Below are 25292 nucleotides of genomic sequence, written 5' to 3' on the forward strand. Positions count from 1 at the left end.
TGCGGTTTACTAGCTTCTTGTAAAACATACATATCTTCAACAAAGACTAATGTTTACTGATTAACCCTTCAGGTCTACAACTGTAATTTCTCAACAGCAGTATACAAGATGAAAATGTTATTTTATAAAGGCTAAAGCATAGCTCTGACTTGTCTTTTAAGATCAACAGTATAACTTTTTTTTTTAAAATCAATGGCTTCAAACTATACTGAAAGTCACATTTAGACCATTCTATGTATGAGAATCTACAGAAATGCCCTCATACTGTCTATACATACAGTCAATCAGCCACTCTAGTTAGATCACCAACAACCGAGTTAACGTGAGGCGTGATTCATTTTACCTGTATAATGACGATGTAAGCGGACATCACACAGGGGGAATGTATGTGTGTGTCAGGGGGTTGGGAGAAGAGGGTGTATATGAAAATAGGAAGATAAAAATCTACACTTCAGTTCGGAGTTGTGGTTAAGCCTCTTCCTCTCTCTCACCCTGCATGGCCACTTCCCCATGCAGTCCTAACAAAGGGCTTAAAAATTAACTGCAAAGGAAAGCTGGGTTTGTTCAGACAAAAGAAACTTCAAGGCTTTTCCACACAGGATGAAGAATCCGAAAAGGCACAAGCCTATTTTTTTCTTTGTAATACACTACTACAAAGAATGGGAAAGGAAGAGTCAACTCATCACAACACTTGTTGCTAACGCTAGAAATCAATTCATGCGTTCAGAGAATCAGAAACCTGCACATGCTACACTGTTGGTAACTATACAGTTATTGATCTTTCCCTCTACTTTACACTGAACTCTGAAGCACAACTTATTTTTGTCCTTCACAATTATTAAAGCACTGTTTGAGACGTCAGTGAGTTAAACAGAAGCTTTATAAAAGCCATAATTATTCATGTGTCAAAGAGGTAAAAAGGAAATAAGTTAGAACACTGTCATACAGCTCACACACACATGTACTGGCAGGAAGGCAAGTTACTGGAATACAAGCAATTAATCCTCTAAAGTGCCTCCACTCGACAGGGCAATCAATTACAATCCTCCCCTACAGCACACTTTCACCGAAAAGTAAACCCCTGTTGAACACACTAAGAACTAGTATCGTGCTCCCTGTTACCAGGGTTGTAATTTCCTATTTCCTTCTCTGTTTTGTATTTTTTAAGCTTGTGTTTTCAAGCCATAGTAGACAGCCATCCCGATTCCATGACATGTCCGTTCTAATCATTCTAAAGGACATTATTCATTATAGACTAGTCTGTAAGATGAAAAATGTTGTGGGGAACTTGCATAACTCGTGAATTCACACCAGAAGCTCTAGAAAACACAATATTATATGTCTATGTTCCAGAAAACTTCATGCTATTCTAACTCCTTTTTGCCACGTGAGAGAAAGGCAGAATCCTGCTAACTGCACGGTGGTGATCCAACATTTTCTAGTTGATGTGGGCTTCTGGCCCCCTTGCTTCTTCCTCCAGTGGCAACACCTATGAAGGAGATGAAGTAATACTATTCTGCTCATCTCCCTTTCTTCTGAATTGTAATTGAAGATATGCATGTTACTCTCAGGTAACAGTCTACTTCACACTTCTCACTATTTCTGTGAAATATTCAACGTTATGCTGCAGATTTTGATAGAACATGCAACAAACTGGGGTCTACAAACACTCCAAATCACTACAGGTCTTGTCTATTACTTTGGGCGTGACACTGATGTATCAACTTTGAGTCCCAAGGTTCTATTGTCCCAGCTAAGCTCCAACCATCCCTCTTCCCAATTCCCCGAGTGACATTCGTGGGGTTTTAAATTGCCAATATGATGATAAGTTACTGCATGTAAACTATTCTACAAGACAGAATAAAGCAATGAGCCAAACAACAGCATTATGAATGTTTGTGGAAGAATTTGTAAGCATTTTTTTAAACTAGAAATCTGTGGTTTAAGTATGGTCTTTTTCCAGTGACTATCAAAACATGAATAATTCAGACTGGAGAACAATATTGGAGATAAACGTTTCACACTACATCACTCCAAGCACATTTAGAATTCCTTCCCCCAAAAGTGTATTGTTATAAAATAATCTCTCCCCCGCCCCAAAAAAAACATGGGACAGTACAACAAACCAATTTCAAGTGAAGAATAAATACATCCGTTTTCTCTATTGACTGAAGAAGAAATGCTATCTTATAAATATATTATACTATTTGTCAGGACACACATGGGAAATACTTACAGCTCTGACTCGCAGAAGGTGTGATATGACAGACTGCAGTTCATCGCTGTAGTGTTTTAGCTCAGTAAATCTCCTGGGAACAGGAAACAGATAGTACATCATTAGCTATCACAAAAGCAAGCTTTCATAAATTGTAAAATAGAGCAACAACACAACAGCTGGCGACACTGAGCTTGACTTATGTTAAAGTGGAATTAGCTGTGGATTCCTAGAAAATGACAACAGAATCAAACTCCTTTTTAGCAAAGAATTACACACATGCAAAACTACTGTACTTTTATACAATAACAGTAAAGGTTCAGATCAATTCATATGCCATAAATCTAAGAAATAAATATAAACAGCAGAGGTTTTTTTCTGAAAGACTGCTGTATCTGGTTTTTTTAAGAGCACTTATGAAGTGGAATGTTATTTGATAGATATGATCTAAAGAGCAGGAAGAAACTTTTCATTTAAAATCCCATTTGATGGGTTTTATGCTTACTAATGAAAAACTGTTTAAATTCTTTTGAAGTTGATAAAATATTACCTGTACTTACAATGTGCCTTTCATGCAAGGATCTCGAACTTTAAAAAACATTAAATTAGCCTCAGAATACACCTAGGTGGTGTGTAAAATGGATATAATATCCATGGCTAAGCTGAACCCCAGAGCAGTTTGCTGACTTGCGAAAAGCCTCAAGAGGGGGTTATTTACTCCTGTGCAGATGCCCAGCTCAAGACCTATACACCATTTAAGACCAACTTAAACCCTATTTTGAAGCCTTAGATCGTGCAAAGGCATGCATATTATCCAGAGTGAAAGTAAAGAATAGGAACTCAAGAATTGACTAACTACTGAATGATAATCTGTCAATTACTGTAGTGAAAAAAAATCCAGGCCAAGATTTTAAAAATAAACAGATGCCTAAAGTTAGGCTTCTAAATTCTCAATTAGGCACCTATATATAAGTGATCTGATTTCAGAAATGATTAGAACCCAGTAGGTCTCATTGGAAAAAAAAAACAAAAAAAAAACAAGCCACTTATTTAGGTGGCTAATTATGCATTTAAGAACCAAAATTTCAGCACCCATTTAAAAAAACCCAAACTTTGCTTACACCACATGTTTCTAATATTTAGGAAATTGCGTCTCATGACATCCCATGACAGAAAAGGTCATTTATAGGCATTCTATGATTTCTATGCCTAAAGAGAGTTTTCCACAAAAATGTGTGGCATATTAGGGTTAAAGTGTACAGTTTCTTTCAAAACATTTAAAGACCAGCAGAGAAATTATAGCAGGAAACACAAATATAGCCGCTGATGGATGTAGTGCAACCCTTTTACCTTACGTTTTATAAAATATATGCCAGCGCAGTGTGTCAGACAGCTTCAGACATGAATGGTGAAGATATCTCAAGTAAATCAAGTACATAAGAACGGCCACACTGAGTCAGAGCAAAGGTCCATCTAGCCCAGTTTCCTGTCTTCCGACAGTGGCCAATGCCAGGTGCCCCAGAGGGAATTAAAAGAACAGGTAGTCATCCAAGCTTCTGGCAAACAGAGGCTAGGGACACCATCCCTGTCCATCCTGGCTAACAGCCATTAATGGACCCATCCTCCATGAATTTATCTCGTTCTTTTTTGAACCTTTTTATAGTCTTGGCCTTCACAATATCCTCTGACAAGGAGTTCCACAGGTTGACTGTGCATTATGTGAAGAAATACTTCCTTTTTTGTTTGTTAAACCTGCTGCCTATTAATTTCATTTGGTGACCCCCTAGTTCTTGTGTTATGAGGAGGAGTAAATTAACACTTCCTTATTTACTTTCTCCATACCAGTCGTGATTTTCTAGACCTCAATCATATCCCCACTTAGTCATCTCTTTTCCAAACTGAAGAGTCCCAGTCTTATTAATCTCTCCTCAGACGGAAGCTGTTCCATACCCCTAATAATTTTTGTTGCCCTTTTCTGAATCTTTTCCAATTCCAATATATCTTTTTTGAGATGGGGCGATCACATCTGCATGCAGTATTCAAGATGTGGGAGTACCATGGATTGATATAGAGGCAATATGATACTTTCTGTCTTATTATCTATCCCTTTCTTAATGATGTCCAACATTCTGTTCACTTTTTTGACTGCCGCTGCACAGTGAGTGGATGTTTTCAGAGAACTATCCACAATGACTCCAAGATTTCTTTCTTGAGTGGTAACAGCTAATTTAGACCCCATCATTTTATAATTATAGTTGGGATTATGTTTTCCAATGTGCATTACTTTGCATTTATCAAAACTGAATTTCATCTGCCATTTTGTTGCCCAGTCACCTAGTTTTGAGTGATCCTTTTGTAGCTCTTCGCTGTTTGCCTGGGACTTAACTAACTTGAGTAGTTTTGTATTGTAAGAACCTAATGCACAGCTACAGACTAGGGACCGAATGGCTAGGCAGCAGTTCTGCGGAAAAGGACCTAGGGGTGACAGTGGACAATAAGCTGGATATGAGTCAGCAGTGTGCCCTTGTTGCCAAGAAGGCCAATGGCATTTTGGGATGTATAAGTAGGGGCATAGCGAGCAGATTGAGGGACGTGATCGTCCCCCTCTATTCGACATTGGTGAGGCCTCATCTAGAGTACTGTGTCCAGTTTTGGGCCCCACACTACAAGAAGGATGTGGAAAAATTGGAGAGAGTCCAGCGAAGGGCAACAAAAATGATTAGGGGTCTGGAACACATGACTTATGAGGAGAGGTTGAGGGAGCTGGGATTGTTTAGTCTGCAGAAGAGAAGAATGAGGGGGGATTTGATAGCTGCTTTCAACTACCTGAGAGGTGGTTCCAGAGAGGATCGTTCTAGACTATTCTCAGTGGTAGAAGAGGACAGGACAAGGAGTAATGGTCTCAAGTTGCAGTGGGGGAGGTTTAGGTTGGATATTAGGAAAAACTTCTTCACTAGGAGGGTGGTGAAACACTGGAATGCATTACCTAGGGAGGTGGTAGAATCTCCTTCCTTAGAAGTTTTTAAGTTCAGGCTTGACAAAGCCCTGACTGGGATGATTTAATTGGGGATTGGTCCTGCTTTGAGCAGGGGGTTGGACTAGATGACCTCCTGAGGTCCCTTCCAACCCTGATATTCTATGATTCTATGTATCATCTGCAAATTTTGCCACCTCACTGTTTACCCCTTTTTCCAGATCATTTATGAATATATTGAATAAGACTGGGCCCAGTATAGAGCTGTGGAGGACACCACTATTTACCTCTCTCCATTCTGAAAACTGACCATTTATTCCTCCCCTTGGTTTCCTAGTTTTAACCAGTTACCAATCCATGAGAGGACCTTCCGTCTTATCCCATGTCTAATCCCCTTATCCCTATTACGGCCGTGCCACTCTAGCATTTCTAGTGCAGCCAAACCTTTAGCAAAGTACGACTTTGAATGCAGATGAAAAGCAGGTAACTTGAGTCAGATTCTGCTGCTTTTACAGTCGCTTTTCAGACTAGAAACACATTTTAATAGAGATACTACCAAGTAAAAAGTCACTTCTGAATGAAAATACTTCACCTACTATTACTACTAGTCATACTTAAGTTTACTATTACAATACTATAACTACTGTAAATGAAAGACACCAGAGAATTTCTCCCTTTTATTTCCAATTATTTTGTGCATTTGACAGTGAAAGTTACTATAAGTATGGGCAATTTCCCCTTCACAAAACAATAGGGGAGTAAAAGGTATTTTTAAGAATAGGTATATAGGGCAAAAAGAAACCACAAATGGCATGGGGATCCAGGCTCAAGTATACTATTGAGAATCACACGAGTTCAGCTGCCATAAGCAGAATCTATTGTCTAATATGGCTCAGCCACAGTGAAATTTCCCAGATCCTTTTTATTCTGTTTAGGAAAGTAGCTAGCATGAGAATTGTTATCTAGTGGACTTTATGAAAAAGGAACAATGCACCACTGGGAAAGCAATTTTTGACTGGATTTGAAGTACAGAAGGAAGACAACAGGAGGTTTGCAACAAAACTGGATTAGAGAATTCCATGGAAATGTCACTGCAAATTTATTTTTGAGCAACAGAAGAGCACATTTTTATCACCACTGACCTCTTCAATAAAAACCACTCAGCCTACCAGAAGACTGGTTTTGGTTTTGTTCCAAACCAACTTCAGTAGTTAGACTTTTAAAATGCTATCCAACTTTTACGGTTGGTTTAAATTAAGGATTGAGAAACCTACTGATAACTTACTACCTCAGGAACTAAGCCGACTAGTCGAGCAAAAGATACTGGTGCTCCCACACTTCCAAAACCAACCTCCTAACTGCCAACCCACCCTTTGCTGTACAAATGAATAAAACAGACTGTGTATGTAATTATAACATTTCAATCAGCTATTTAATAAACTTGTAAAAATGTTACTTGCAATAAGAGCTAATGGCACCACGGAATAGCAGGAAAAAAAGTGTCCAATATATTAGTTGTTGAATTTTCCCAATACCTATTGGATAATATATTTGTCAAATAGCATTTGGTCAGCCATTGAGCAGGCTGAATATCACAAGTATTTGGCAAATAAATTTGTTAAATATTGGTAACATCCCTAATATAACAAATTTGATAATTATTATTATCATTCAACAGACTCTATGCTACTCTTGCTTTTATTACACGTTCTTTCCATTCCTGTCTGTATTCTACTTTTTCTTTCCAAAACCAGATCATAATGCCTCTTTTTCTTAGCAGCATTTAGTATCAATTTCCTCATCTTACAGTCTTAGAAGGGACCATCAGATCATCTAGTCTGACTTCCCGTATACCACAGGCCACCAATATCACCTACCTCTCTCTTTTGCTTTCCCTTCCCCAACCCTGTGTTCTTTCCTCCATGTCCCCTTTCCAAATCTCTCTCTACAAATGCTGCATTTCTCTTTTTTGTGTTACCTCAATTTCTCACTCCCATACTAAGGAGGCTGGTAAAATTTCCAAGCCCTAAAAACAAGAGGACTAACACTACTACTCACAGACTAATAAAAAAAAGATTTTGGGGAGGGGAAGATAATATCCAAACAAGGGCCCAATTCCACTTTCAGATGCTGGAAAAGGGGAAGGTGTCATCTCTTGACACGGCTTCAGAATTCCACCCTTCAGATTCTAATAGATTTTAAGTAGTCTCTTGGTTCCCTCTGTCCAGTGTCAGACTACCCTGGGTGCTGCAGGAATGTCTGCTACTTTACCCACTCCCACTCTCCTAGGGGCTTCAGAGAGAATATCCTGTATCAGTGATTCCAAATGTTCTACTGAGGGGACGCACCAACTGCATTTTGTCTTTTTGTTGTTGTTGTTACTCACCATTACATATATGCACCCTCCACTCTGGCACCACAACCCTAATCCTAGCTCACTGAGAAGGCTGGGGAGGGGAGGGGGGAATTGGAGAGCGAGCCTACCTGCAGCAGCAGCTTCTGTCTCATGGGGCTGGGCCCAGCTCCTCACTCCAAGTGTTGCGACCTGGTGCACATGGTCTCAGCGGCACTGCAGTCTGGGGCAGCCCAAACGTGAGTGGCACTGAAACCATGTGAGCCAGGTCGCAATACCTAGAGCAGGGAGACAGGCCCAGCCCAATGGGAAAGGTGTCGCCGCTGAGGGGTGAATGCAGAGCAGGCTACTTCTCCAACACCACACTCCCCACTCATCTGTGGCTTCCTTTCCACACCAGCTGGGAGAAGTGTATGTTTGCCGAGGCCAGGGCGCAGCAATGGGTTAATCCAGCCCTAAACACAGTGAACCGTCCATAGGTGCCAACTCTGTGGGCACCCGGAGCACCCACAGAAAAAATTAGTGGATGCTTCGCACCCACCGGCAGCCAGCACCTCCCATGATCAGCTGTTCTGCGGCGTGCAGGAGGCGCTGGAGGGTGGGGAGGAGCGGGGACGGGTGCAGAACTGGGTGGGAAGAGGCGGAGCGGGGGCAGAGAAGGGTCAGGGCCTAGAGGGAAAGGGTGGAGTGGGAGCAGGGCCTGGGGTTGAGCACCCCCAGAGATAGGAAGAAGCTGGCACCTCTGGAACCGTCTGACACTTTTCTGCGACCCACTGTTTGGAATACCACTGTCCTATACTATCCTCCTCCGGCCGAAATGAGGAGTGTCTGCTACTATATACTCCCCACACTTCAGCCTCTGTTAATGGGCCTCTTATCCAGCTAATAACTCCAGTGCCTGCCTCTACAGCTACCCACAGCTTCCCAAGACATGGTAGACTGAAATTGATCTGGTTTCCAATAATAGCTGTGAAAACTGGCAGCTTGGGAACTGCAGCACTGGCAAGTGCATATATTTGTGTGTGTGCACAAGAGAGATATTGGCTATGTATGCTTGCAGATTCAGGAAGGTACCACTGCATTAATTTGCGAAGGTTTCTTTGCAAACAAAGCCTAGATTTTTTTTTCTGTTTTTTTAAATAAAAGCTTCGATTCTGCATAAGGTGATGGCATTTCCCTTAAGAGTTTCCTGCTCTCCCTGCGAACTGGGTTTTTCAAACCGCTTTTCACTGCCACTTATTGGGTTTGTTAAGGAGGTTGAAAAAGTGTACAGATAGCATACATTCAGAAAGGAAAAATTACATAGATAGCATACACTGTCATTCGTAATTACAACTGTAATTAGTATGAAAAATCTTACCTGTCTGGGTTTTTCACTCTGAATGTTGCATTAAGAGCTTTTAACCTGGACTCTGCCTGAAAAAAAATAAAAATGTTATAATGCAATTATATTTCAAAAACATCAAGCAACAATTTCTCTTTACTGGCAGCCACAGTAGAAAGCTGCAGTTTTCTGTCATAATACTTCATCAAAAATTTCAAACATATTGAACAAATCTGACAAGTGAGGGAGCTAATGTCAATCTGCTTTTAGAGAAAAGGCTAGAAAACTAAACTGTTCTGTGAACTAGCATGTAAACAGTATCCAGTATCATTAAACTAGTATAATCATAAACCTCAGCAAAATATTCTTTTCTTAAAATGTTACACAAACCACAAAATTAAGATATATAACCCTACATTCTTTTCAGGTGATGCAAGTAGGCCTAAGGCTATATGGACAAATTTTTTTATACATTTTTCAAACCAAATAAAACCAATAGTGGAAATGAACTTTATATGCTCTGAATTACAAAAACAGTTCCCCAGTGGCATCAAACACAAACCTATTGTGTGCTCTCATTTTAAGAGTTACTGTAGAGGAAAACTATATTATATAAGAGCCAGCTTTTGATGCAGTGTTCTTTTTCAATAGATAGGAAACTGCTATACTGAATCACAAATTGGATCACTGGATTTTCTTCAGTAAAGAAATAATTGCTTTAATTAAACTTTCTGCTCTGTTTCTGAGAAAAATGTTATTCTACCAGTGCCTGCAACAGAAGTATGGAATTCCCAACACTAATTCTTGCTTTTGTATTTTAAATGTTTTAAGAATTTAGTTAGAATTAATCAGTTTTTGTGTTTACTCTGCAAAAGAGCAACACATCTCCACTTATTTTATTTGTTTTACTGTAATTCCTATTACTGTAATACCTACATGTCCTGGTCATTGGGGTCTGAGTGTGCTAGACACTGTACACACAACAAAAAGTCAGTCCCTGCATCAGATAGTAAGGCATGTCTACATGGAGACACTCAAGAAAATCAAGACAAATTAACTAAAGGTAAGAGGTCCTAAATTAGAGCACACGCAATCCCTGTGTGGATGCTCTCCTTCACAAGTTGCCAGAGTTCACTTTAGCTTAATCCTCCTTCAAATTAAAAGAGGTAGGTTTAAAAGAACCATGACTTCTGGTGCAAAAGGCTCAGTAAGAGTGATAATTCACAAGTGTACCTTCAGACAGAAAGAGTTTTTAGCAATGATGTTTGCTATAGGAATAATATTTTATGCATCAATTGTAGCAAAGTCAGCAACTCTTAAGAGCAGTTTTAAAAAGTTGTTTAGCAACTGATTCCAGTAGAACCCAGTGCTCGCTTGGAGTTAAGAGTACAAAGTTTCGCTTCATAAGCCTCTCCGTAAATTCTATTTATGAGATTGGCACCAGAACGAGACTGTTCTGCCTCCCATCACATTGTGTCCAAGCTGTACCGTGTTTGAATTTCACTGTAATATCCTTGACACTGGGATCTCATCTCATGTTGGTAGAGTGCTGAATACAATTAAAAAGCAATTTTGCTATTGCGACAGCTACTGATGAGCATTATACATAAGTGTGGTCAAGGAACAAAAAGGAGTTACTTTCCAGCAGTAACTCTGCTTTTCCAAACATTCTACAGACTGAGGGAGCAAACATCCCAAACCCCGCATAGTCATCTCTCAGCGTGCAAAGGAAGGGGTTTTTAAATTTTATTTAAGAATAGATTGGCTAGTTTTCAACAAAGATAAGTGACAGGTGTCAAGACTCAATTCTACTCAAAGGTGTCTGACAACATCTTGGTCACGAGATCTGTTTCCTCTGAGCAGTCCGACTTATACTTGCTTACTTTATGGACAAAAGTATTTACACTACTTTATATACAGCTGTTCGAACTACAGAGCTAAAAGAGCTCTCAGAGAGCACGACAGTCAATTCTAATCTGGGTTGTAAATGCATCATCAAAAGGATTAACTAAATTCCAATTACAGGACCAAATTCTGCCCTCATTTACACATACGTAATCTTTCAAAGCCAATGGAGTTTCACAGGTGTAACTGAGGAAACAATTTGTCCTGCAGAATCTTTACTGTTGATGATGCACAAGAAGGAAACAATACAGCCTGACTTCTTGTGCATCATCAATCTGGCCATTTTTTACACACTTATTTCACACAAAATCATACTACAAACTAGCTAAGGGTTACTATAAAGCTAGAGCAAGTTTATGTAAGATTTCTGGACAGACATTTCTGTAAATTGAGAGTACGTGCAAAAAGAATTTACAGAGGTGGTTAAATGGAGTGAATACTTGAAGTGGAACTGGCTGTCAACTGAGACTAAGTCAAGTAGCTTTCACACACACACAAGCAAAAACTGGATGACAATATGGAATATAGCAGTTAAAAAGAGGTATTGCCTTTGTGCTCAGGCATAGCCAGTGCAGTTTTGTTAAGGTTGTTTGTTTTTTTTTTGGGGGGGGGGGGGGGGAGCGCGAGGGCGGGGAGAAAAGAATTGTACACCATGTTTTTCCTCCTCCAGATTAACTATGACTGGGGTGGGAGGTGGGGAAGATAGTGCATTGTGTTTTGCCCTCTCAGAGCAAAAAATTTTGAGAGAACATTTAAACACATATTCTAAATTGCAGTATTTTGGAGGCGGGGAAACGCATTACAGCTGGCAGAGACAGAATTCTAACCCCGAGTAGTCAGAGTGATCCAAAATAAATCCTTCTGGTTTAAACACAGGATCTTCATCTGTTTGACTAGTGTATTGCAGTGTCTGGACTGTGCTATCTAATTAATCTGCAAACCCATTGGTGTTACAGAACAATGACAGCAAATGGGCCCATGACTCGCCTCTGGTCCTACACAACTACGCACTCCAAGTATAAATCTGCCTCTGATATTATTATTAAGCTACCATAAGGAACCAAATCAATCTGCTTACTAAAGACCTTTTATTTTTACATTCAGCACAGAAACTGAATGTATAATTAAAAGCTTTAGCAAAGGAAAGAGAAAGGCTCTATTCCCCATTATTTTATAAAAAATTCCTTAGAGAAACAGGGATTCCACAGAGAAAATAACCATGCACACTGTCAGAAATCTAGAAAGTGGAATGGCGATTGTCTCATCTTACATTTTACTTAAGATACCATCTGTCCTTAGACAGTTGTTTATTTTGAATATTTTGCAGTAATATAACTGTTGTTCTTTGGGTTCCTTCTTCCCCTCTCAAGTAACTTACATTTTAATAAAGGTAAATGAACTGACGAGGCCATGTATCTGACAATTTGTGTAACAGAAACTATATTTTTCTTACTTGCTCTTACATGCCATAATTTTCTCCTTTCTCCCACTATTATTCTGGAGTATCTATGTTTAGTTATTCCTAAGAGTTTAATAAAAACTTTTATTATGCCCTTCCCACCATTCTCAATGCAACTAACTAAAACCGCCCACACTGCTGTCCTCAAACACAGCCTAAAACAGAAGCTTTCATTAATTGATGATTTTGGGGTACAACATACATATGATGCCATTTAAAAATATGAGTTAGCAGCGTCTACCATCTGAATGCTTTGCAAATTATGATGTGCTATCAGTAATTTTAAGGGATGGTTCAGAAAACTGTCTTCCGCAGTTTTAACACTTAAAGAAGCAGTGCAGTGATAGGATCAAGTTTTTCCAAAAGGTCTGTCAAGCAGATGTTACATCCACATATCAGCCCATAAATAATCAAGAGGTTAATAACAGCATGGTAATTCTTGCAATTCAAATGAATACAAAGGAAAACCATTGCAAATGTTATTCCTATTTCTTAAAATTTTTAATTTTTTACCTTTTTAATATTCCCCTGTAACCCCTTCTCTCTCATTGTTTCCCTCTACTATTAAGAGAATATATATATTTCTTCCTGAATTTACAGCCTAGCTCCTTGGATAATAACTTGGCCTTTCTTTAATAAGGAATACGTATCTTCTTGTTCACCTGTTTTTTTCCATTGAACATTGACAGTACCCTTAATCACGACGTGGAAAATCCCATTATGTGGTTGAGTTCCCTAAACGCCTCAAGGTACTGAATGAGTACAGATCTTGTGACAAACTTTTTAATTAAAAAAAAAAAAAGTCCACTCTTAAGACTCCAGTGCCATAAAGAAACTAGAATGATAGTCCTAGATGCCTAGCAGTGTTAGAAGAGACACCCCAAGACAAAGGTCTACCACAAATCCACAGCATGCTTAACCATAATTCTGTGTCAAAGACCCTATATTCTGCAGCAGCTTCAGATAAATAAAAGCTCCGTTTTCATTTAATGGGAAAATTACACAAAAGGAATATTGTACTGGTGTACTATTTAATTAAATCTTAAATTCAATTTATTTTATCCTGCCTCTACATTTTTGATTTTCAATTGGTTGCAGAATTTTTTACTGAACGTACATCGTGGCACTGAAGACGTGGTCTGTATGTGCTGTGTGTGTTGGGAGGGAAGGAAGCTAGAGGTTGTGGTAGGTGGATGGGGACAGGTGCAGATTTTCACACCACGCAGACAGTTTGAAATTACGGGATATGGACATCAGCAGGATGTGCCCGGTAATACAATCAGCAGTGAATTAAAGTCAAATTGCCATTATCAGTAGGAGCCAGCATTAAACTTCCTTGTGATTAATGGGGACAGATCACACCCCAGAATTATTTTTTCAGGCTTTCAGCAGATTCAGGACAACAGTACTTCATTTGTTTATACTTAGTTCACATTTGAAGGTTTTCTTTGCAACCAAGCGAATTAGAGACTATATATTTAAGATGAAGGCTTAGATTCATGCACACTATATTTTGCACCCACAGAAGCAGAGTACATATGGCTATGCCCAAAAGTTGCATCTGTCAACAGATTCCCATGTACCCATACTTTGCCTGTGTACTAATGTAACACTCAGTCACCTATTCCTGCCTGTCCTCCACCTGTTTTCCCTCTCCCATTTATTTATTGCAGTGACTTCCTCAAAACTAATTAAAATTCAAATGGTCTAATTAACCAAGTAAAATTCTGCATAACATATCTAATCTGAGACTCAACAACAGTTGAACCAGGTAGGTATTACTTGGATTACTTCCATTGCTAGGGAGCACTGTCCTTTCTCCCATCTGACCCTTTTGGCTACTCGTCCTGTCAGAGACTTCCTCCTTGGTCTTGGCCATTTCTGCTTCTCTTCTGTTGTCTTGCTCAGGTTTCTTTGAGGTATCTAACTTATCATACCAAACCCCAGGCTCTGTTTCAAAATTCATTCAGGACTGTATTCAGAGCTTCGGCTGAAGCATTTCAGAGTTATTTGTACGTTCCACCACACCACTCCAAATAAGCACCCTCTCCTTCAAGGCTGTCAACCTTTAGAGCTGGCCTTTACAGTCCTGCTTTGGCATGTTATTTGTCTCAGTTGGGTGTCACTCTGAAACCAGCTCAGTCTGCTTATAAAAATACAGGGGTCATAATTCTTAATATTAATTCTATGCTGCATCAAATATGAAACATGGGCAGATTAACTGACCTGTCACAGCTTCCCTCACTTATGAACTCTGGTAATTATCTGTTACATAATACTAGTACTACACTGTTTCCTTATATGGTCAAAATTATGCAGTTTGTCATGGGCCTGCTATTTTTAACACAACAGCAAGTATAACTCTGCAGAGACACTGAATTATGGTCTTTAATTGTGGTCAGAACAGTTCATAGGTTACAACGTTCACTACACAAATGCATACAATTACCTTTAACTGAAACCCGGTCTCGTTCACCATTTCTTTCCATCCACCTTCCTAAAAATAAAAGTTTCACTTCAGTAAACTTCACTAATAAACATATGGCACGCACAGTCTATGTGAGACATGATAACAGCACTATTTCTATGCAGAAAGGACATTGGAGAATCCTCTTTGGGTTATGTGGGAACCACAAACATCCAAACATGGGCTCAGTCCCATTCACTAGACCAAGTTCTAAAAAAAGGTACGTCAAGGAAATCTTCCTTTCAATGTCTGGACTTAGAATAATGGGTCATTCTATACAACAGGTTTTATGTTTACCCACCATCCCCTCCTTACAACTTCTCCCCTTCACTATGTGACACCAGCAGGCTGCATTATCCTGTGTACTTAAGAGGATTCTTGTCTGACAAGCAATTCACACTTTATAGGAAGAGGGGTAATGGCAGAGTCACTTCTTTAATGTTCCCAGCCACCACCAATGTCAGGATTGAGACTGAGTTGAGGCCTCAATCTGCCTCATTTCTAGCTCATTATACGACTGGCTAAGCCATCAGACCAACAAGACCAAATGAATGAACCAGTTTTCAAAACAGTATATCTCAAAAATAGGGCACATTAATTTTTTTTTAAGAAGTGTCTTAAGTAAGAAACTGAAGTAGTCAAGATGGCAATGTTCACACTGAAAATTTAAAACTGTTCTTTTGTATTGTCTGGGTAATTCAGATGATAAACATTCAGCATGTTAACAGAATGTTCCTCCTAATAACCCACAGCAGAATACTCTAAATGTTCTAAGCTGAACTGTAATAGAGAAACTTTCACAAATAAGAAACAATATTAAGAAAGCAGAGGCAAATACCATACATGCCACTTTCCTGTAAGTTTTAATTACATTTGTCTTCATCAGGCCAATCTTCCTGTGATGATCACTATTAGCAGTGACAAAATATGATCCTAGACTTACACTAGATATTCAGTTGCAGGGTGATGGCAACAAAAAAAAAAGTTCAATCTTATCTGAGCAGAAGAAAGGAGACTAATTCTTATCAGACTGTACCTAAGATACTGCACACAGTCCTGGACCCTGACTTTACAACAAAGACAATTCTTGACACAATGGAGTAAATTCAGAGAAAAGCAAGAAAAAAGGATTAAAGAGCTGAAGGAATTAATCATAAAAATGTAGGGCTGGAAGGGATCTCAGAAGAAGTCCAGCCGCCTGTAATGTATCAAGAAAGATTAAAAAGAACTAATGATGTAGCTTGCCTAAGTAAAAACTAAGTGGGAGATGCGAAAATGAAATAATTCAACCACGTAAATACCAAAATAGGCTTGAAGAATTATACTGTATGGTACAAGAGGATATGTATGTGTAACTATGAATCATGAAAAGTGTTCATTAATTTCATCCCAATGTGTAAAATGCAATATCACAACCTACTAGGCACACAAAGCAATTAAAATAATAATATTACCTCAATAAGAACACAAAACTCTGAGTCAAAAAAGAAATTTCAGTCACAGCTTTACAACATGACCTGAACATCAGTAAGTTCTAGTTCGGTTCTTTCCCCACAGTGGACACTCTAGGACTATCAGTGAGAGCATTCCAGTTGATCACAACTGTCAGACTGGAGCATGAAATAGCCAAGATCCAAACCATGTAAGGTTTAATAGATTAGTCAGTTGCATCCAAACTGCCCATCCCCTCAAAAAAACAACAAACTGGAAGTCAGTGCAATAAATGCTGCAAAATGTCTAATATGCTAAATATTTAAATTTAGTGTCAGGAAAGACTTCCTGAGTTACATTAAGTTGTGGAATAAAGTTCCAAGGGAGGTGGTAATCTCATCCCCTAATAGCCTTAGAATGAGACTGGAAAAAGAATTATAAGACACATTGTAAAGCACAACTGTGTACTGACAGGAGGTAGATTAGATAATCTAAACACTTTTCCTCCTTTAATTTGTTAATGCAGAAGTAGAGCAGGCAATAATTTATAAGTCACTGAAGAAAAGCTATTAGTCTTTAATATTTAAAAGCTGAACAACTAAGTAAAAGTGGAGGGAAGTACTTAGAAATAAAGAATGCTTTTCTACAATACCTGTGTTAAAAAGGAATAAAAAATTTTGTCCTGACAAATGATGGGATGCGAAGCCACACGTATTAGAAAGTTTTCCAAACCAATCCTTCGTCTTTCCACAAAGTCTGGATCCATGTTATCTGCTGATAACTTATGCCAAACAAACTCAGCCTGTGTGAACAGAATAGAATTAAGAGCAGCTAAATTTAGTGCTAAATGTAAGGCAAAGTGAGTTGAAGTTTCAACTTCCTTACCCTTTTTTCTGGCAAAGGTGGAACAACAATATGTGGATAGTTAACTAACAAATAATTCCTCAGCAACTCAAATTCACTGTATCGCCTCCAAAGGGAGTCTGGTGGGGAGCATTGTCCTTCAGTCTGTGACTCAACAGCTCTGAAAAATAAAATATCCCAACTGAGTGTTACTGATTTTTTCCCAAGACCATCAGTACAATTGTTACAATTCAGACATCAATTATATATATAATTTAATATAGTATATATATTTAAAAAAATCATAGTAACCCACTTGTGATTATTTTAATAATTTAACATACTTCAGTATTTAAGATTATATTTTAAAAGGGACACCAAGTTATTTCACAAAGCTACCTGAACTTTCTTTTAAACCTACTACTGGTATAAGTATCCCTCAAGATTTTTACATTTACCAGTAACTGGAAGATTTGAGATTCCCCCTTCCCCAGTTTTCCTGTTTGTCTATTCTATGTATTTCGCTTCACTCTTCAGATAGTCAGTTAGGGCCCAATCCACCACACAGTTATGCATATGAGTAACTGTACTCATGCGAGTAAACTTATTATGCACTGCAGTAAGCACTGTGGTTTCAATCTTCTAAGGACCTCTAGCCCTCAAGTCCCACAGACTTCTTGAGGAGTCAAAGGCCCTCAGAACTTAACAGGAGTTTTTTGCACATTGCAGGATTGAGTTTTGTGCTTGATACAAGTAAATGTTCACTGGCTCAGCCCCATAATTAAAAAATCAGTTTTCCCTGTTTGTTTGGATCTTCACACAGCAACTGGGGAGAAAACACACATTTTAAAACACATATGTAAGTGCAATTCTAAAGCCATAAAGATGTTTAAAGAGGCCTCAGAAATAAGTATAGTACCTGAAAGATCTTTTAAGTTGACTAGACTTCAAGATGGCGTCCTTTTGCTATTCAGAGGATTTAAGAGTTTACAGAACAAAAAAACCCAAACCCAAATTAAACCAAATGGGCTAAAGGAAGGGTAAGCAGGTACAACATAAAAGTAAAGTAGTCAACGCAACTGGTTAAATCTTGATAATACAACCCTTCTCCCCACCCACCCCAAAAATATTGTATTTTGTTATTTTCATTAGACACATAATCTGCCCAAATGCCCCATAGCTTTGCTATCGTTAGTCAGCTAATTTCTTGATGGCATCATGGTAGAAGCGCATCTTCAGATGGGATTTAAATGTGGAAAATGTAGTGGCTTTCTGAACCGGTTCTGAGGAGTGTTCCATGTGTGTAAAAAGCAGCATGGAAAGAAAGTGCAGAGATGGATGAAGGAGAAGCAAAGAGAGAAGAAAACCCTGAGCATTGCAGTTAGTAGTGTTGGTGACTCCCTAGCATTCTGTCTTTGAGTCAATATAGTAAGAGGACATTGTGCCATTAAAAGCACTAGTTTTTTTAGAAAACATAAACCTGAGATCCTTACTACTCGTGGTTATTCAAGAGTCCATGTCTTTTTGCAAAAAACAGTAATGTATTTTTACTTTGGTGCACTTTGCTAATTTCGGTGTAATTATATTCTACATATAGATTTAATTGGAAACAGTATTCATCACTTCCTGTGATAAAACTGTTGTACAGTGTTGTCATGCACTTTCACACAGCTGACTTGTTTAGTCCCAAAAGTGGCTGTATTTCAGTGCTGGGTTTAAAGAATTTCTGTATTGCTACAGATTGTAAAGCATTCTGGGATCCTTTGGGATGAAAAACTATATACACATCTAATATATTAATAATAAAAGAAGTATGTACTAAATAACCCCCACCCCCCAACACACACCGGAAATTCTCCTATATTGCAACAGTACACGTTAGAATTTAACCAGAAAATATTACTGATATGTTGCTCACCTATAAAGCACCATACAGTGCAGTGGTGGGCAACCTGCGGCCCACAGACCGCACGCAGCCTGTCCGGGTAATCTGCTGGCTGGCCACGAAACAGTTTGTTTACATTGCACCGCCCGCAGCTCCCAGTGGCCGCGGTTTGCCATTCCTGGCCAATGAGAGCAAGTGGTGCAGGCCACAGGGACGTGCTGGCCGTTGCTTCCCAGAGCTCCCATTGGCCAGGAACGGCGAACCACAGCTACTGGGAGCTGCGAGCAGCCGTGCCTGTGGACAGTCAGTGTAAACAAACTGTCTCACGGCCTGCCAGAGGGTTACTCTGATGGGCCGCAAGTTGCCCACCACTGATAAAGTTAAATATGCACATGCAGAGAGAAAGTCAAAACAGGGCCCTCAATGTGCAGACCTACAGTAGACTTAAAAATATCACTACTTTTTACTAAGTGACCAAATTTAATTTTTCTAAGCAGCAGTAAATGCATTCTGGGAACTGCTGGTATAAACTTACAGTGAGTACTATTAACCCTGCCATGGGATTACCAGCTGTAAAGACTTAATAGTACTCGGCAGTACAGTGTACCATTTCTTCCAGCAGATTTAAAGCTGTACAATGTCAAGTTTGAACCTGCTCCTATCCATTGTTTCTAGCTGTGGAGAAAGATTTTTTTTAAATCTATACCGCAAAAATCACTTTTTTTGTATATAATCCAATCAACTCTCAGTGCTATTTAAAACCTGGGTTTACATCTTCCACTTTCCAAATCTCTCAAGACCAAGACCAATAGTATCAGTGAGTCAGCTCTGGAAAATCTGCACACCAGCTTGCACCTTTCAAGGGTGTCTCTGGATAGCAGCAGTCTTCAGCTAAAAACGCTGCTAATCCTTTCCCTAAATGAGCCATAAATATGCTTTTATATCATTAAAAAATTTATCTTCCCACAGAGATACTAGAAAGTCATCCAGGCTTTGGTAATACTACATTTATAAAGGCTGCAGCTGGAATTCAGTATGGCTCTCCATCACTCCTTAAGATAAAGTTAAGGAGTTTGTCTTCCATGTCTGGATCTGCCCTTAAATAATTAATAGACTAGAGCGTGCTGCTTTTTCCCCTTGTTCGTCAGCCTTCTAAAATAATTGCTCTGTTATACCCAGTGTTGCCAACTCTCACAATTTTATCACGTGTCTCAATATTTGGTGTTTTTCTTAAACCTCAGCTCCTGCAGTCAAGCATCAACTTTCATTTTAAAAAAGTCACTAGCCCCCATGGTTGAGGAAAAGAGCCAGAAATACCTTGCAGGGTAATTAGATTCAAAACATAGAGAATCCCTCTAGGCAAAACCTTAAGTTACAAAAAAGATACACAGACAGAAATAGTTATTCTATTCAGCACAATTCTTTTTTCAGCCATTTAAAGAAATCATAATCTAACAAGTACCTAGCTAGATTACTTACTAAAAGTTCTAAGACTCCATTCCTGGTCTATCCCCGGCAGAAACCAGCATATAGACAGACAGAGACCCTTTGTTTCTCTCCCTCCTCCCAGCTTTTGAAAGTATCTTGTCTCCTCATTGGTCATTTTGGTCGGGTGCCAGCGAGGTTACCTTTAGCTTCTTAACCCTTTACAGGTGAGAGGAGCTTTCCCCTGGCCAGGAGGGATTTCAAAGGGGTTTACCCTTCCCTTTATATTTATGACAACTCATATCCAGCTTCTCATTCGCTGTAACCCCTAGGTCCTTTTCCGCAGAACTGCTGCCTAGCCACTCGGTCCCTAATCTGTAGCAGTGCATGGGATTCTTTAGTCTTAAGTGCAGGACTCTGCACTTGTCCTTGTTGAACCTCATCAGATTTCTTTTGGCCCAATCTTCTAATTTGTCTAGGTCCCTCTGTATCCTATCCCTACCCTCCAGGGTATCTACCACTCCTCCCAGTTTAGTGTCATCTGCAAACTTGCTGAGGGTGCAATCCACGCCATCCTCCAGATCGTTAATGAAGATATTGAACAAAACCGGCCCCAGGACTGACACTTGGGGCACTCCACTTGATACCGGCTGCCAACTAGACATGGAGCCATTGATCACTATCTGTTGAGCCCGATGATCTAGCCAGCTTTCTATCCACCTTATAGTCCATTCATCCAGCCCATAGTTCTTTAACTTGCTGGCAAGAATACTGTGGGAGACCATATCAAAAGCTTTGCTAAAGTCAAGGAATAACACGTCCACTGCTTGCCTCTCATCCACAGAGCCAGTTTTCTCGTCATTGAAGGCAATTAGGTTAGTCAGGAATGACTTGCCCTTGGTGAATGCTTTCTGACTGTTCCTGATCACAGAATCTTCTATTATAAAGCTAAGTTCTGATTGATTCCCATGAGAATCAATATAAACTAGGCAAGGGCATATTAAACTAGAAGCAGTTACATAAAAATGACACAGAAGGAGGCAAAGCTAGAATAATACTTCGTCTAGATAATACTTAGCCCTGCCATGAGTGCAGGGGACCGGACTGACCTTTCGAAGTCCCTTCCAGTCCTATGATTCTAGAAGGCTGCAGAGGAGGGTCATTTGGACCAAGGACCTAACTGTTGTTTCTTCATTTCTCACAATACTCCCATTGTATCAGCTTTGAAATGGACTGGTTGGCTCTAGCAAATATTCTTAAGGAATTACAATCTAACATGCATTGTTCCTAGTATTCATCAGTCCACGTATGGGGGGGGGGGGGGAATCACACCTCTACATGAGAGACTAAATTGAAAGCATTAAAAAAAAAAAGTGTGTGGGGGAAGGTCACCTAAATTAACCCGTTACTTCCTAGGGGAGAAGCACAAGCTTAGTCTACCTACATGGAGAGAAAGAGGAATTACATATACTACTTAAATTACTGGTTAAGGAGTCTGCACCAAGACAGAGTACCTACGTTTGTGGAAGTTGTCTCATCCGATGAAGTGAGCTGTAGCTCACGAAAGCTTATGCTCAAATAAATTTGTTAGTCTCTAAGGTGCCACAAGTCCTCCTTTTCTTATTATTTGTGTTATGGTAGCACCCAAAGCCCCAGTCATAATCAGGGTCCGGTTGTGCTAGGTGCCATATACACATATAGCAAGACAGTTTGTGCCCTAAAAAGCTTACAATCAAATAAGAATATAAGAGTAAACTAAAAAGGCAAAAGACAAAGGATAGTGATCAGTATGAATGACACAGATCAGGTTAGTTCCCTTTCCTTTTCATTTGTTATGGGGCAAGGAAGAAAGCAGGGGGGGGGGGGAAGCCTGGCAGCAGAGGGAAGAAAGCGGGGGGGGGGGGGGGGAGGGTTGAGAGGAGGGTAGGGCAGGCAACCAACGACCACACAGAAAATAAGGTCCAGATTTCAAATTGTGAAAAGCTGCCTGCTAACATCACAAGCATCCAGACACTAGGGCAGCGTTTCTCACATGCAGCCACCAGGGGCTTTTCTTGCGGCCACCCCTCCTGGGCAGTGATGGGGGGGGGGAGGTGGGAAGGAGGGAGAGCAGCAGTGGTTGGGCCCTACCCCCCTCTGCAGACACAAAAGCTGGAAGAGCAGGCAACAGGTGAGAGTTCCCCACCTTCCCAGGGACAGTGGGTTCGGGCTTCAGCCCTGGAAAGGCGGGTGGCAGGCAGTAGGCTCCAGCCACGGAGCTTCGTTCCCTGGCCGCAAGGTCATGGGCTCTGGCCCCAAGCTCACGCCCATATTACTCCTGGGCTCTGCTGCCTCCCCCAGTGTCCCATCACCCCTGGCCCCCGCTGACTCTGTACCCACCTCCCCATCCAGGGCTTAATTTGTCTCCAGACTTGCCGGAGCTGAATAAGTCTGCTGTGAAAAGTAATATCTCTATGTCAGTTAATATCACTTTTCACAGCAGACTGAGTGGCCAGCAAGTTGTTTTTGTTTGTTTGTTTTAAAGAAACCAAAAAACAAAAGAAACAACAAGAAAAAAGACAAGAACATGCAAAGCGCCTTATTCTTGCTTCTATTCTGTTTGGGTCCAGTAAACAATAACACACCTGTATATTATTTTTATTATTGAGTCTGCAAAAAATATCCTACATAAATAAATTACAATGATTTGGACATGTACTGTATGTGTGCGTATTTATTTGTTTTTCCTAAAGTTAATTAAGTATTTTAGGAAAAATGTCAGAGTGGCCACCAGCAAGACTTGGTAGCCACACTCTAGGCCACCAAAAATGTGTTGTGAGAACCCCTGCACTAGAGTCCTTGAGTACGCTTCCCCCATGCTCCCTGCTTCTGCTATTCCCAAATGTAGCTGCGGAAATCCCAGTTCCTTCCTGGGGCTGCCTCTATGATTGGGGGGGGAGGGAGGACTGCCTCCACCTTGGAAGGGCTTGCTCCCTCCTCTATATGTCTAGGGAGGATGAATTCTCCCACTCACAAAAGCCTTGGTCTGAACACAGAAGCCAATGGACTGAATGCTCTCATCCCTAGAGGTGGTCACTCCAGATTAAGTATCGAGGTATACTGACATGACAGTATTCTATGGAGATGACTTCAGTTTCCAGAGCTTTAATCAGGTACCCCCCACAAGCATTAAATTCCTTTACCATATTTTAAAAAAATAAAAATGCAATCCTACAAGACTTATGCTTCTCAAGCCTATTATTCAACTAACTTTAATACTCGTCCTAAAGCATAAACTCTTTAACTAACATTTACAGCTATTTATAGTTCAAAATATTCTTTGCTGCAGTGAATAGTTAAAAGACAAAACACCACCTCTACTTTTCCCCCCAATTTTTTTTGCTAGTCTATGAAGAAATGGATGATACGTAACTTGGAAAAATACGCAGAACTGGAGAGTTTGAGTGGGATAAGACTGGGAAAAGTAAGAGCGGATGCTTTTGCAGAATTGTGATGGACAAAAACCATACAAATCTTGATTGTGAACCTTCATCCACAGAATTGGCTTTTTCAATAAGGTACTAATGAGGGACTGGAATTTTGTGGGGATGGATTTGGGAGAAGCAGGCAAGATGGGAGAAAGCATTTTTTAATTTTATAAAATATGTCTCCACATGGCTGCATTATGAAGCCATAAAATGTCACCGATTACAAGAATCCTTCTCTCGAGGATCTTGTTCCAAAAGGAAGTAGAAATTCACAGAGGTACTCATTACACTTAATACCTTCACTACCATCTAATTTTTGAGGCCACATTATGAACTCCATCATAAAATGCAAGTATTGTAGACCCAGCTTCAATTAAGATCATAATCACTTGTTGACATTCAATCAAACTTTTCAATTTGTTTTGGTTTTAAAAATACAATATAATGCTTGTACAATGTTCAGATAGGAAAACCATATGTTTCCCCTCAAAGTACAGTTCTAACAATACACTTTATTCATTGGCTGAACCAGCCTGCCTGGAAAAAATTAAATGACAAAAATTAAAACCTTCAACTTTTACCTTCATAACTGATGTTATCATAAGTGATTAGGAGATTAGGTTACTCTAAAAGCCACATTCCTTTACCCTAATTCAAAGCGCCAATGTGAAAAATTTAGCTCATCTACTTAACTTCTTCCCATTTGCTATATAAACTAATGATCTGAAATGAGCCATTAAACAGCTCTTAATGTAATACAAAGAGAAATTACTGCAGGAATCTTAAATGAGAAAGGAAGGAAACATATGAGCTTTATTTCCTTGTAAAACCAACAGCCCCCTTTAACTGTTTAAGCTACATGGTTAGGTTTTGCCTTTGATCTTTCAGGACTGGAGCAATAAATGACACTGTTGCTCCACTGAAGCACACCGTGTTGATCCTCTATATAGATGCTATATATGTGTACCCTTTAGAAGAGTCATGCAGTCCTTCCCTCACTACCTCTCCAAAAATGGATCTCTATATTGGGATCTCATGACAAACAGAATAAAACCATTAAGGTACAGTAATGTCAAACACCATTTGCAAGTTACCAATCACAGTGTGCCAAAATATATTGATAAAAGGTAGTTTCGTTGGCAGAAAACACTTTTGCATCCAAGAATCACCAACTGGCAAAAAACGAACAAAAAACCCGCCCAAAAACAGGGTTAGCAGGGTTCATCCCCCTAAATCCCCTGAATAAGAATTTAGGACAAGGGTCAAGTCAACACATGGACTGAACCTGAACCTGTGCCTCCAGCAGTGGAAAGATATTTAAAAAAAAACCATACAGACACAAACTTACCATGTTTAGTTCAGTGTTATCTTAGATTTAGCAGATATTCTTACTATACATCATGAATAGTCACCCTGCCTAATGAAGAGATCATACTTTGTTACTTTTCTTTTTAGTAAAGCCTGCATTCTACCATCTTTATATGTTACATCATACCTATCTGGTCATATGCCTTCATCATGAAATCTGAAAACCTATGTCAGTG

The 25292-nt window shown here is 39.6% G+C and overlaps 1 protein-coding gene across 3 annotated transcripts in view; it reads right to left on the reverse strand.

Annotated features, from left to right (window-relative positions):
- Window positions 1-25292, reverse strand: part of SNX4 (sorting nexin 4) — an 83261-nt gene that overhangs the window by 18433 nt on the left and 39536 nt on the right. For all 3 annotated transcript variants that reach the window (XM_073305188.1, XM_073305189.1, XM_073305190.1), the window contains exons 3-7: window positions 17014-17152; window positions 16781-16930; window positions 14680-14727; window positions 8903-8958; window positions 2237-2309 (exon numbers count right to left, since the gene is read on the reverse strand). In XM_073305188.1, coding sequence (XP_073161289.1) covers window positions 2237-2309; window positions 8903-8958; window positions 14680-14727; window positions 16781-16930; window positions 17014-17152 — 466 coding nt within the window. The remainder of the gene's footprint in view (window positions 1-2236; window positions 2310-8902; window positions 8959-14679; window positions 14728-16780; window positions 16931-17013; window positions 17153-25292) is intronic.

This window comes from Lepidochelys kempii, chromosome 11 (genome assembly GCF_965140265.1).
Source record: "Lepidochelys kempii isolate rLepKem1 chromosome 11, rLepKem1.hap2, whole genome shotgun sequence".
NCBI lineage: Eukaryota > Metazoa > Chordata > Testudines > Cheloniidae > Lepidochelys > Lepidochelys kempii.